At 41.0% G+C, this 14082-nt stretch overlaps 1 protein-coding gene across 4 annotated transcripts in view; it reads right to left on the bottom strand.

Moving 5' to 3' along the window:
• jarid2b (jumonji and AT-rich interaction domain containing 2b) overlaps nucleotides 1–14082 on the bottom strand; it is a 355488-nt gene that overhangs the window by 98123 nt on the left and 243283 nt on the right. For all 4 annotated transcript variants that reach the window (XM_059945528.1, XM_059945529.1, XM_059945530.1 and 1 more), the window contains one exon: nucleotides 11872–12041. In XM_059945528.1, the coding sequence (XP_059801511.1) occupies nucleotides 11872–12041 (170 nt within the window). The remainder of the gene's footprint in view (nucleotides 1–11871; nucleotides 12042–14082) is intronic.

The raw sequence follows: 14082 nt of genomic DNA, 5'->3' as shown, positions 1-14082 counted from the left end.
GTGACATGCTCGGCACAAATTTGTGGGCCGAAAGGCCTGTATTGTGCTGTAGGTTTTCTATGTTTCAATGTCATCTCCAGATGACATCAGATGCAATCTCCATTGTATAGGAATGTGGTCCAGTTTGGTCCTTAATTTTTCTAAGTACCCACTTTTGATCACCTCTGCATTTGTGCTGCTGTTGCTAGTGGAACATCCTTCTGTGGATTCAAAATGGACACCAGTGGCTGATGATCAGTAATGAGGGTAACCTCTCCCCAGAACTGGGTGAAAAACATTTACACCCCAAACCAGACTTAAGGCCTCTCTGTCAATCTGTGCTTAATTTTCTCTGCAGCAGTAAGGGAATGCGTGGCAAAAACTATGGGGCATTCACTTCCATCACTCATAACATGTGACATGACTGCACTTATCATGCAAGGTGAGGCATCACAGACAAGCTTCACTGAATGATGTGATAACTGAATGATAACATGTGAGTACAATGTGTGTTATCACCATTTGTTTTGCCTTTTGGAAAGCCACCTCGAAGTTTGCCCATTGCCATTTCTTCCCAATCTGTAGTAATGATTTCAAGGAGTGTGGAGCACAGTAGCCAAATTACTGTAGCAGGAAACTGTTATAGTAATTGACAAATCCTAAAAAAAAAGAACAGCAGCTATGACATATCCTTTGACCTTGGGGCATCCATCACTGCTTGAATTTTTACAGCACACTCATGTAGTTCTTATGTGTCAATGGTGTGACCGCAGTAAGCGATGCTTGGTTTAAAGAATTCACACTTGTTGCATCATGCTGAGCCCATAATCTTCTAACCTTTTTAACATTGTCTTGAGATTTTGGAGATGATCCTTGTCCTCCTCACCAGTAGCAATGATGTCATCCAGGTAACATTGAGCGCCTGGCAGCCTTACAGCACCTAATCCATAGCTTTCTGCCAGAGTGCAGGTGCAGATGCTACTTTAAAAATAAATCTGTTATGGCAAGAAAGCCTTATGTGAGTGTTTATGGACTCTTCTATCTCCACCTGTAGGTAGGCCTCAGCCAAGTCTACTTCGCTATAGTGTTCCACTCCAGAAAAGTTTGTAAATATATCCTCCATCCTGGGCAGAGGGTGTTGATCTTGTTTCAGTACTGGTTTGATGGTGACCTTAAAATCACCACAAATCCTGGTAAACCCATCTTTGGCTACTGGGACTAGTGGCATTGCCCATGGGCTCCACTCAACCTTGGAAAGGATTTCTTCAGCATCCACGCAATATGCTCACTAGCTGCTTTATTAAGGATGGTGTAAGGAACCAGACGGGCTTTGTAAGACTTAGGTGTGGTATTTTCCTTTAACACTATTTTTTCCCCTTAATATGTTTGATTTCTAATGCCATCCTTGAACACTGTTATCACATCATCCAGTACCTTTCTTAATTCAATTTCATTTAACCCTACAGCAGGGAATGTGACATGCAAATGGTAATCTCCAATCAAGTTGTAGTTGTCTAGGCTAATAACAGCCCCACAATGCTAGTCGTCTGCTTTGACCACATACAATCCCAATGTAACTTTGTGATTATTGTGTTTCATTGTTACAATATCAGCCCGTAGGAGTTATCTTTTCTCCAGCACAAGTTCTTAATTGGTATCTGCAGGCTTCAGTTCAATATCTTTGAATTCATTTTTTAAATAAGTTCAAACTTCTTTTGTGGAATGACTAAAACAGCGAGCCCTTGTCCAATTCCATTTTAATTAATTCTCCATTCACTTCTGGTGTAAGCCATATTGCTTATCACGTTAGCTTTCACACTGTAAATCTCAAGGCGACTCAGTCCTGTGTCACTCTCATCACTATCAGATTTTTTCATCAATAGCAGGCAGATTAATGCTCCACTTCAAATTACAACTTGACTTTTTAGCCTTTACATCTTCCCTGTGCAGTCCATTTATTTTTGTCTGCCAAACATGCTGTTTGTACGTGTCCTACTTGCATTTTCTGCAAGTTTCACCTTTAAACCTGTATTGGTCTGATTGGCAAGTCCCTGCCTGAAATATAACACAATTTTTTGCCCAGACTGGTTTCTGTTTAGACATTACAAATTTGTTAATGCACGCTTTCATTCCTGACTGCAACCCAACTGCATCTCTGGCTGCCATTTCTATTGGTACAGAGATTTGAACTGCAGGTTTTAAATGCTAGGTGTGCTTCAGTTAGGAGCTGTTTTGAATGCTTTCTTGTAAGATACCATAAACTAAACAATCCCTCAGTGTATCAGTAAGCCCATAATTGAACTGGCAATGTTCAATTTCTCCAATTCAGCCACGTGTGCTGAAATGGACTCCCCTTCCTTTTGATTACGCTAATGCAACCTAAAGCATTCTGCAATCAACAATGGTTGTTTCTAAACGTTCCTGCATTACTTTCATAAAATCAAAAAAACTCATTTTGGCCAGTTTAGTTGGAGCAGCTGAAGCTCTAAGCAACCTGTATGCTGTTTGACCTACTGCACTCTGTAATACTAGCACTCACTTTTAATTGGCTATTTCATTTGCTTCAAAATACTGCTCAATTCATTCAATATATATCACCCAGTTATCTTTTATGTTATCAAATGTATCGATCTTTCCAATGCAGCCAGTTATTTCTGCTTTTTTTTTTAATTTACTATCATCACCCAGTACTTACTCATGGTTTACAAATCCATGAATTTCATCCATTTTCAGATTTTTTTAAAATTCTCTCTCCCCTTGTGAAGAAAAGAAAAAGTGCTGTGTCATCTCTGGTTTGTTTTAAAACTTACTCATTGCCACTGTTTTGCTTTGTAACTTCAAAATGCAAAACTAATCGAAAGAAGAACACAGGACTGGGGATAACGTTTGTCCTTCAGCTTTATTTTTAGTGAGGCAGCTAATAGGACATGGTGGCAAAATGACATATGCCATTCACATATTTTTACATATAACCGGCAATGTAAACAACAAAGAATAGTTAACCAAACAATATATTTACAAGATTACTCAAGTATTACTGAAATATTAAATACACAACAGAAATTTGGCAGCATCTGTCGAAGGAGGATGAGTTAATGTTCTCGGGTCCAGAACTGGAATGAATAATTAAATAAGTTAATTTCCAGTAGGAGGGAAGGTGGGGAAGGGATGAATAGAGCAAAGGAAATACCTCTGATAGGAGAGACCAAATGAATTAGCGGGGGCAATTACCATCTACAAAACTTCTGTATCTGTGCCATGTACCATAAGCGCCAAGGTAGTGGGACATGTCCAACAGAACAGTTGAAGCATCACAGATATCCAGAGGACATTGGCTGGAGGAGCTACAGAGACAGGAAAGAATGAGGCTTGGAAAGATTTGAAGATCAGCGGGCATGTAGCAAATCTGACAAAGTGGGAACATTGTTTGACATAAAGGTAGCTCAAAATTACTTCAATAAACCTGTTGAAGTCGACTTGCACATTTTCAATTACTACTTCAGTAGATTTGGCAAATCATTTCAGTTACAGGGAAATGAAGTTTAATAAATCACCTTTAATAAGCAAACAAGCTATATTGAAACCGATTAATAATGTCTCTCCTGTCTTGGGAACCAACATTCATTTCCTGTCACTATCACAGTGAAAACTCGTTTGATATGCTAGAAACCTACTTTAAGATCTGAACAATGACAGCTAGATCATCACTGTAAAATCAAAATATATCACTAGGTAACATTCTAATTAGATGAACTCCTGAAGCTGAGATGTTCTAGTCCAGTTGTTGAAATTGCAGATAATGTAGCATTTAAAGACCAAGTAAAGCAAAAGGAAAAAAATTGAAAATGTAAGAAATTGGATCCAGCATTATTAATTTTTTGTTACAGACTCCCCAAAACCCTATGCAACTAATAGATTCTTTCAGAAATCCAACTGAGTAGTTTGGGAGAAGCATGTAGAACATTTTCAAAGTGTCATCAAACTCAGCATGGTAGCACAGTTAATGGGGATCTGCCTTGACCCTGGAATTCACTCCTGGCCTCTAGAGTGATGTGCAAACCTCATACACATTCTCCCTGTGACAAAATGGGTTACCACTGAGTGATCCAGCTTCCCCTCCCCCACCACCCCCACATCCCAAAGACCCATAGACTGGTAGATCAATCAGCTGCTGTAAAACTGACTGTGCATCAAGTTAAATGGCAGAAGCTGAGGGGAGATGATAATAGTATGGGGAAGAATAAAAACGAGATTACTGTAGGATCAGTGTAAATAGGTGGTAGTTGCTGTGGATGTAATGAGTCGAAGGGTTTGTTTTTCAATTGTATCCCTCTATAATTTCAATGTGTGGCGCGTGACCAAGTAGTAAAGGCGTTGAACTAGCAATCTGAAGGTCGTGAATTCGAGCCCCAGCCAAGGCAGTATGTTGTGTCCTTGAGCAAGGCACTTAACTACACATTGCTCCAGTCCACCCAGCTGAAAATGGGTACCGGAACTTTAAAAAAATAATTTCAATACTTCCTGATGTCTTTTTAATCAACTTTGGTTGTGATGGTCTTGAAGCCAGTTACCAGAAGCATTGATTCTTCAAAGCAAATGGGGCTTCAGCTTAACATTTTATATCTAAAGCAACAAGTGTGACATGGTCCATCTCTCCACTTGCTTGAACAGATTGTGTGAGTTTAACTCCTGAAATAGGACTTGCACTGAAGTCTTGTGGCTCAGGAGACGACACCATGTGGTTGCACTGTTAACCACAGCCCTTCCCAAGAAATTACAGCTTTCAAGAAGCAAGAAATTACACAGTCACAAAGAAATATACAACATGAAAACAGGTCCTTCAGGCCACACCAATTGTCAACCACCAAAATGCACAAATGCTATATAATCGTATTCTTTATTCCCCCGTTCAACGCTACCTGAATGCTGCCAATTGCTTTCAAACCAGGAGTACCTTACAACGGCCAACGAGCACATCTTTGAGACTAAGGAAACTGGAGTAACCCACCGTGTCTCAGGAAGAACATGCAAAGTCCACACAGACAGCACCCTAAGCCAGGATTGAGCCGATCACTGGAGCCATCAGACAATAGCATTATCTGCTGCACCAGCAGTGCTGATGAAAGAAAATATCAGGCATGAAGTGAATTATTTTCATGTTCCTGTATATGCACAGTGAAGAGGCAATTGTGGAGTAAGGTTACTTTGCACTTATTTTCTGAAGTAATCTTTCAAGATGATCTGATGTGACATCCTACTGGCAGGTAATACTGTTGGAGACAATGCATACCACTAACATCTACACTAAAAAAAGCAACATTTTGCAAAGCTGAAAATACAAGATAAATTTTTAAAATGCTAAATATCTCAGAGGACAGATATAATTTAGTAAATTGAAATCTATACTCTCTTTAGCTGCTGAAAGCTTCTTACATTTCCTGCTTGTTGCCCCCTCCTTAATTTTGTATTAATCATGTACGAATGCAAGACCACTAATTGTACCCTGTACACAAACAGGGAGGTTTTCTCAATGTTCCAAAGAACTACTTGCTATAGGAGTGGACAGAGCTAAAGATGGCATTAGAGGTTTTTGCAGACCCAGGTAACTTCTTCCAGTTCACCCACAAAACAGTTTCTTCTTTTTATTTCAGTCTTTCTTTCCTTTTCAAGGTGCTGGGGTCCTGTCAGAGTCTGTGATCTACAGCTGCAGCTCAAGCTAAGGTTCTCATTCTCAGATTTGCTATACAGGCTGGTGTTTTGATATTTCTAGGCACAGCCTGGAAGATGTGGATGACCCTGGCTCCTCACTGATATTACCATGAAGCGTCGCTATTGATTAACAGCAGGACAACAGGCAACATGCACTGCTGTTGGAAGGCCCCTGCACTCCAGCGATATCTCTCTATCTCTCTCTCTTTCACTCTTGATGCTGACAGAGAGTCTATTGAACTCGGAGAAGGGACGCAACAGATTCTAACATTGAAACAGTATGCTGCTGGTCTTCCCCCTCATTGTTTTCTGCACCTTGCTGAACTACTTGTTCTACCTTTGCTGGTCTGCCTTCTCAAATACATCTGAAATTTTTAAGGCAGAAAGAAGGCATATACTTTGAAATAAAGACTTGAGAAGTACTCCCAATTGAAACTCAAGAAATTGCAATGTTATATTACATGCATTTTAATGAAATTCAGAGACAGCACATTCAGCTCCAGGAGTTGAGGATTGAAGTTTATTATTATATGAAAGTCTAACTTGTCCTTTAACTCAAGTTGTATCTGGCATCCTTTTCTCCAATTTTGATTTTCCTTTGCATGAGGAAATATGAGCTAAATTACTTCAACATCCAAGCTTTACAAATCTTTTTCACCACATCCACCATTCCGTCAGTCAATAGGACACAGAAATCTGTACCCACAACTGTGTTAACTGTTCCCTCTAACTAGCACCCTTGCTCTCAATTGGTAACTGACATAGCCACATGGACATTTACAGGGTAAAAAAAAATCATAATTTAGCAAATACAGAGGGCTTGAAGTAGACCACAGCGATGGGTTCGGGGGGGGTCTGATTTATACTTCAAGCAGACAAGCCTATGTTAGTCATCCATCGAAAGCAGCCCTGTCATTGCCCACAGTACTATGTAGTATCAAACAACTCACTTTACCCACCTACTGTGAAAGTGGTTAAAGGATGGAGAGCTGAGGTTTGAGAAAACACTTAACTCTCCAGAGGGGTAATCTAATTTTCTTTTTCATTTGTCTGTTCACTATATTTCATTCTTCAAAAGTATCTCAGGATTTGTAGTGACATAATTTCCCCAAATTTCCCTAGCAGACATATTTTTATTTACTGAGATACAGTGCGGAATAGAAACTTCATCCCTTCGAGCCGCATCACCCAGCAAACCTTGATTTAATTGTCCCTCCTCACAGGACAATTTTCATCAACCAATTAACCTACCAAATGGTCGGTCTTTCGACTGTGGGAGGAAACTAGAGCACCTGGAGGAAACCCATATGGTCATGGGAGAACGTACAAACTCTATACAGACAGTGGCAGGAATCAAACCCAGGTCGCTGGTACTGTAAAGAATTGTGCTAACCACTACACCACCATGCTGCCAATGGACTATGGGGTGCAATATGCCATTACACCCCATAGCCCAAGGCAGTTAGAATATTGAGATCAGTTTATGAGTTATATATTTCAGCTCAGCAATATTTCCCGACATCATCACTTCTAGCATCTTCTTTAATATTCTAGCTCTTGTTTAACACACTAGCCTTCCTGTTCCCATTCTCAGACATCAAGATCATTGTGCAAAGCAACCCAATTCATTGGAGACAAGCACACGACTGCTTGTGCACCAAACTGAACGGACATCCAGCTGAACACCCAGTTACCACAGGCCATTAGCAACAGATTACAATACTAATTAATAGAATGACCAAAGCTAGGCCCAAGTGGCCTAGCCTGGGCTTAGAGGCCTATCTGTGTGAGTGGGTGGGAGGGTGTGAAAGGTGCTCACTTTACTGTTGCTGTTTGTGTTGTTCTCAAACATTGTGGGCATGCTAAGTTGGCACCGGAATGCGCGGCCCCCAGCACATCCTTGGATGTGTTAGTTGAAAACACAAATTACATATTTCACAGTCTGCTTCAGCGTACAAGTGAAAAGTACATCCAAATCTAAATATTTAAAGCAAATATCAGTACCTTACAACTACAATCTAAGAGATTACAGAATTTGCAGTTATCAAAACTACACCCCAAGTATGATGCATGTTCGAAATGATATCATCCAGAAAGGTTTCAAAACATTTCTTCCCATGCAGATATTGTTAACAAGCACAGCCTGTTATATATCTGATGCCTAATAAGTATATGATTTGTCATTTTTTTCTGCAGTATCATTATGTTTCTCACTGAAAGAGAGCCTGGTAAGTTACAGAAGGAATCAATTTTCAAATACTACCAAGCTCTGGGTTATTTCTGAGCTCTGCTGCAAGAAATTAATATAAGCTACAGATCAGCAAAGCAAAGCACAACTAGAAACAAACCAGATGCATTTATTCATTCTGGCATGTTACTTATTTTGTTCAATTAAGGTATTACACAAAAAAAGCAACTGCACACTGGAAACTGCAGATTCACTGCTCTCAATGGGGCAGTCTGCTGAAGTGGGGTGCTCGGGAGTTCGGAGAAGCTTGCAACCAGCACATGAAATGCAGGTTGTCAAATACAACTGGCAAAGTAAACCTCTGATCCATCTGATGCAAGGTACGTGGGGATGAAAGAGGACATGAGCAGGAGGAGGTACAAAGTTAGCTTTTGGCCAGCGGCGTTTAGCATGTTGAAGTTGTTAAAACTGTACCACACCCCCACCCTCCACTACACAAAACAAATATAACCCACTAGAAACAACCCAGCTTAGACATCCAATTTCCCTTTCCCCTCCTTCTCCAGTAACATAACTGACACTCGCTGACTGTTGGGGTGTGGGGGGGTTGGAAATCATGTTCTTTAATGATAAACAAAGTCTTTGACTCACCCCTGGCATGCTGATTATGTCCACTATAATTGATGCTAACAGGGTCAGAATCCTTAAAAAGGTGCTCAGTAATAAATGGCCACCAGTTCCAATCATTTCATTTAAATGGTCAATGAGTGTTGGCTCTCCACAGCAATTGCTGGTATCATAAAATCTTGTTACACCACCACAATTTGGTCATAAAATCCCTAGGACAACTTGTAAATTTGGGAGAACTACATCAAAGAAAAAGTTCCTCATTATTCTGAGCATGATGTACTACTTTACAGAAGTCTGCAGCGCAAGTGTTCCTTTCTTTTGTCCCTTTGATGTGTTCATTACTGAGAGGTTATCAGCTCAGTTTGAAACACCAACTCCTCCCAATTCTGGGTTTACAATGTGGAGCTCTCTCCCCCTTCACCCGACAGTGCATGACAGCACTCATTCCATGAGCAAACTATGAACAACTAGAGGGAAACTAGAGAACAGCTCCAACAGGACAGCAATTCAATCGTGCAGTGAGCAACTCTAGATGAAAGCTTATAAAACAAGACCACTGGTCAAAACCATATGAGCAGTTTAAATTCCTTTTCACTTCAAGGTTAGTTTGATATTTTGAAACACATTCCTCTACCAAGTTTCCATTACAGACAGCCTTTAGCGGGTATGTAACTGGGTGGAGTGGAATTCTAACTCCCCTACGATTTCTGTCCAACAGCCAGAAAAAACATAAGTATTACCCTGAAGGAGCACTGCACTGATGGAAGGTGGTAAGTAAAACAGGTTGTGTGGGAATACATTCAATTTCAACCACTTAAACCAAGACTTTTTTTTGGGGGGGGGGGGATGGTCAAGGAGTGGGGAATGAGTAAATGACGGATGAGAAACAACTGGTAAACACTAAAATATTTTCAAAGCTATTATCTCATGATCAGCACTGGCTTCCAGGGCCATTCTAGCCGACTAAATCTGCAGTCTCACCACTACCATTATGTTCCCAGTTTCCATGCTTACCCTGCTTTTGGCATGCATCTTCTCCAATGTTGTCAGTGGCCTTTATCCTCCCACTGACAACCTATGATCAGACCCTCTCCTCTCTTTCATACCATGGTTTGCCTCTGAACTGCAAAGTGTGCTATTGTTGGCCCCAGACGGGTGAGTTGATTGGGCAACTACCTTTCAATGAGAGCCTTTGGCTTCCAGATTGTAAAAGACAGGTTGATTTTGTACAGCAAACACGAGGAAATCTGCAGATACTGGAAATTCAGCACAAGATGCTGGGTCTCGGCCCAAAACATCGTCAGTGCTTCTCCTTATAGATGCTGTCTGGCCTGCTGTGTTCCACCAGCATTTTGTGTGTGTTGCTTTATTTTGTACATATAGTTTGTATGTAATATCATCCACAGCTAGTTTCCAGTGCCTTTCCCTGTTTTATTGGGAGAAGATGCCACATGCTTTATCTCAAGTTCTTCGTCATTCACTGTAAGCAAATCCAGTTTTCTGAGTCCTGGGTGCATCATATAAATATAAATGTGAAGCATGACAGTGCCTCTAGTTCCTTAGGATTTTGCAGAGATTCGGCATGTCATCAAAAACCTTGACAAAAATTCTATAGATGTGTGGTGGAAAGTGTGCTGGCTGGCCGCATTATAGCCTGGTATGGGAACACTGACGCCTTTGAGTAGAAAATCCTACAAAAGGTAGCTCATTCAGCCCAGTACAACACAGATAAAGCCCACCCAACCACTGCGCTCATCTACATGAAATGCTGTTGCAGAAAAACATCTAACCACCCTGGTTCTCACTGCTGCCATCAGGTAGAAGGTACAAGAGCCTCAGGACTTGCTCTACCAGGTTCAAGAACAGTTACTGCCCCTCAACCATCAGGCTCTTGAACACAAAAGGATAACTACACTCATTCTATTCCTGGTGTTCCCACAACCAATGATCTCACTTTCAGGAATCCTTACCTTGCTACTTCATGCTCTCGTTATTTATTTATGTTTGCATTTGTATAGTTTGTCATCTTCCATATTCTACTTGAACTTTCATTGATCCTGTTTACAGTTACTGTTCTATAGATTTGCAAAGTATGCCCACAAGAAAAAGCATCTCAGGGATGTATGTGGTGATGTGCATGTACGTCGATCATAAATTTTACTTTGAACTTTAACCATGTTTGTTGCACAAGCAACTGCTGCTAGAAGCCCAGACACTTGCCTGCACTACAACGTTGTTGTCAATGGTCATATCTATTAGTAAGGGCAGGGCATCTGCATAAACATGGAGCCAGGTTGCAGGAAGATATCCAATTCCAGTTTGAAGAGCTGCCTGGTAGTTGTGGATGTCCGTTGTGTCTGTCAATGATGGGATACCTGTGTGGGAGAGTTTTTTAAAAATAGAAAAGCCGCTGCACTGGGGTAGTTCCACTTTCTGGACTGCAGAAGTCTGGGTCCATTGGAACGAACAAGCATCACAAACAGGGGCCTTCCTTGGTTGCAGAGGATGACCATGACGACTTCTGTGCCTTGTCATGCCCTTTGCTCTCCACAGAGCATTGAAGAATCATGCTCTTGGCCATTGGATCTCACTGTAGATCTTATCCATCCAGTCCACTGGAGCTGAATTCACATGCCAGGACAAACATGTCCCTACCTCACTGGCTGAGGCCCACCAGCTACCCTCACTTGGTTTCACCCGCCTGTTAAAGTGGTGTAGCAGGGTGTGGCTGTTGTTGCATGTAGTCAGCTACTTGGAGCCACAGGTGAGAGCTGAGTGTCCGGTGGGGACCAAAGGTGACTGAGCTGCCCCAGAGTGGACCATCGGGTTATTAAAGGGCTTTAAGCTTGAGGAGATAATATCCTTATCTGGTATGCTTGCTCTCAGGGCTGAGGGGAAGAGGCCAAGAGTGCCAATTCCAATTTAAAGCCATAATCGTAAGCAACACAACTGCAATGCACCAAAGGCACAGCCTGCCCATGCTCATCTTCAAGCAACTTCCACCTGTTCTGTTGAACTGGATTTCAGAAATCATGAGAAATCATGTGCATACCCTGAGGAAAACTTCCTCCGGAAAGCCACACTGTATTTCTGCTCATTAGTAATTTTATACAAGTAATAACACAGGTGAAATATCAATGGCCCAATTTGTACTTGATAACCAAATAATACAGCTGTTTCTGAGTCAACAAATCAAGGTATTACTTAGAATGTAGCCACTAATATTGCAATATCTATAGTTTTTGACAAAGTCATAGCAACCAAAACAAATGAGCATTCAGAGATGCTGAAATGTAAATTAAAACAAACATTGCAGTGAATAATTGATCACATATTGATCAATGTGAAGTTATTGCAACACCTACCTCTAAGGCAAAGAAAAGTTAAGAAATCTTCTGTTTTGGGCTTTCTTTTTGAGAGATCGATGATCTGAGTTGCAGGAGGTGGCAAGACTGGATCCACCATCTTGACTGGGGTTGTGCTGGGGGAGTTCGGCTGCGACTGGGCAAATTTCCTCTGTGCTTGCAGCCTTGGCCTGGAACAAAAAACAATAAAAAAAATATTCTCCTCAAAAACATGGACCGCACATGAACTATTCTACAGAGTAGGTGACAAGTGATTTTGGAACATTCTTTTCCCGCGCCCTTCTTTATCAGAAGTGGCATCTCAATTTAGACGCATTTTAATATATGCAACAGAAGTGCTTTATTACTTCATATAACTAATGCATAGCAGCCATAGTACATTATTAACATTGTAACCCCAGCCCATGCAAAACACCATTCCGTCAGCTGACATGCCACAGTCGAGGTGACTAAGAACTGCATCAGCCTCTAGCACTATTTTTAGTTCAAATATTTTAAGAACACTCAGAATTCAGATAAATGCACAACCACTGTAGGAGCCAGGCATCTGTTCTCTATCTGCATTGTGTTGCATTGCACGTATATCACGGCAACTAGTCACAAGACTGGAGGTGTGGTAAAAGCGAAGTGAACAAGTTACATATTCTTGCTCATTTTCATTGCAGTTTGGAAGCTGGGGACCAGCACAGGTCCTATCATTTGCTGTCCGCTCAGCAGTGCTTAGCTTACACTTGGGTATGCTTAAGCTTTGTCACTTCAAGATCGTACATTTGTAAGGATCGAATAACTTTTGAAGCAATCATTACAGGAGTCAGGGTGCATCCTGCAAGTATAACAAATCCAAGGGTCGCTGGCAGCAGCAATCGTTTTGGTTAGGTTTGACCTCTACAACCACTTTTTATAAATCTAAGGAACTCCTGTAAAATCAAAAACAATTGGCACCCAGCTTCTGATTAACCAAACCATTTTACCAACAGGATTTCAATAAAGTCAAAGTACAGATGTATGGATAAAATTAAGACCAGATAGTCAAAAATTCTTAAGAGCAAAATAAGGGAAAACCACACAGCCCTTTCACCTGCTCCCATTCTACAAAGTCAGGCTAATCCTGTTCATTGATGCTTTAATGTCCAAATTTCTATTGATTTTGGATTTCAATGTAATCAATAACCCAACAACCAGAACCTCCTGAATAAAGAAATCTCATTCTATGCCCCTTATTCTGAGATGTTGGCTTCTATTTCTGGATGTTCCAAGCTGAGGACACAGATACCATTGCGGCATTTAAGAGGCTGTGATAGAGATGCATGAATCTGTGAAGACGGAGGGATGCGAATTTTACATGGGCAGAGGAAATCTACTTTAATTCAGCATCGTATTCAGTGCAGGCATCATAGGCCAAGGAGCCTGTACCTGTGCTTGCAGTTTTATGTTATGAGGAAATTCGCCTTACAGCATCAAACCCTCTCAAATTCTTGTATCTTACATTACATTTTCCTGAATTCCAGTCACATTCAATCTCTCCTCACTGGGAAAGCTCTCATCCCAGGAATCCATCAACTGGATCTCCCTCCAAGGCAAGTATGTTCTCATTCAAGTAATTAAACCAGACATCCTCCAATCCTCTAAGCATCTCCTCACCAAAAGCCCATTGTACTCCAATCTCCTTGAAAAAGGTGATCGCCTTAAGTGCTGCAGATTTAATCTCTACACATCATGGTCTCTCATTCACTAATTCTTTAGCATAACTACTTGCTTATTGCTCCTCAGGCATTCATCATTTTCATAGACTATGTTCTACCTGCTGTCTTTGAGCCCACGTGCCATCTTTACCCTTCATAGACTTCCTTGCATCACTTTTTCCTCCCACTTATGTTGCACTGATCTTTTCCTCAAAAGTTATGGATAACAATTGAGAATGGTTAAAGGCACTTGCAAATTTTTTTTCAAGATCTGTCCATCACTAACAAGGCTAGTAGTTATTCTCCATCGCTAATTCCTCTCAAGAAGAGGATGGTGAGCTGCTGTGGTCCCTCTAATGAAGGAACTCCCACTCCAGAACTGAAGCCAAACACCAGTAAAGGATTGGGAATATACACTCAGTGGCCACTTTATTAGATCCTGATACAACTGCTCATTAATGCAAATATCCAATCATCCAATTATGCAACAGCAATAAAAGCATGCCGACAGAGTCAAGAGGCTCAGCTG

This window comes from Hypanus sabinus, chromosome 20 (assembly GCF_030144855.1).
Source record: "Hypanus sabinus isolate sHypSab1 chromosome 20, sHypSab1.hap1, whole genome shotgun sequence".
Classification (NCBI taxonomy): Eukaryota; Metazoa; Chordata; class Chondrichthyes; order Myliobatiformes; family Dasyatidae; genus Hypanus; species Hypanus sabinus.
Note: the sequence above shows the minus strand (reverse complement) of the source record. Positions and strands in the feature narration are given on the sequence as shown.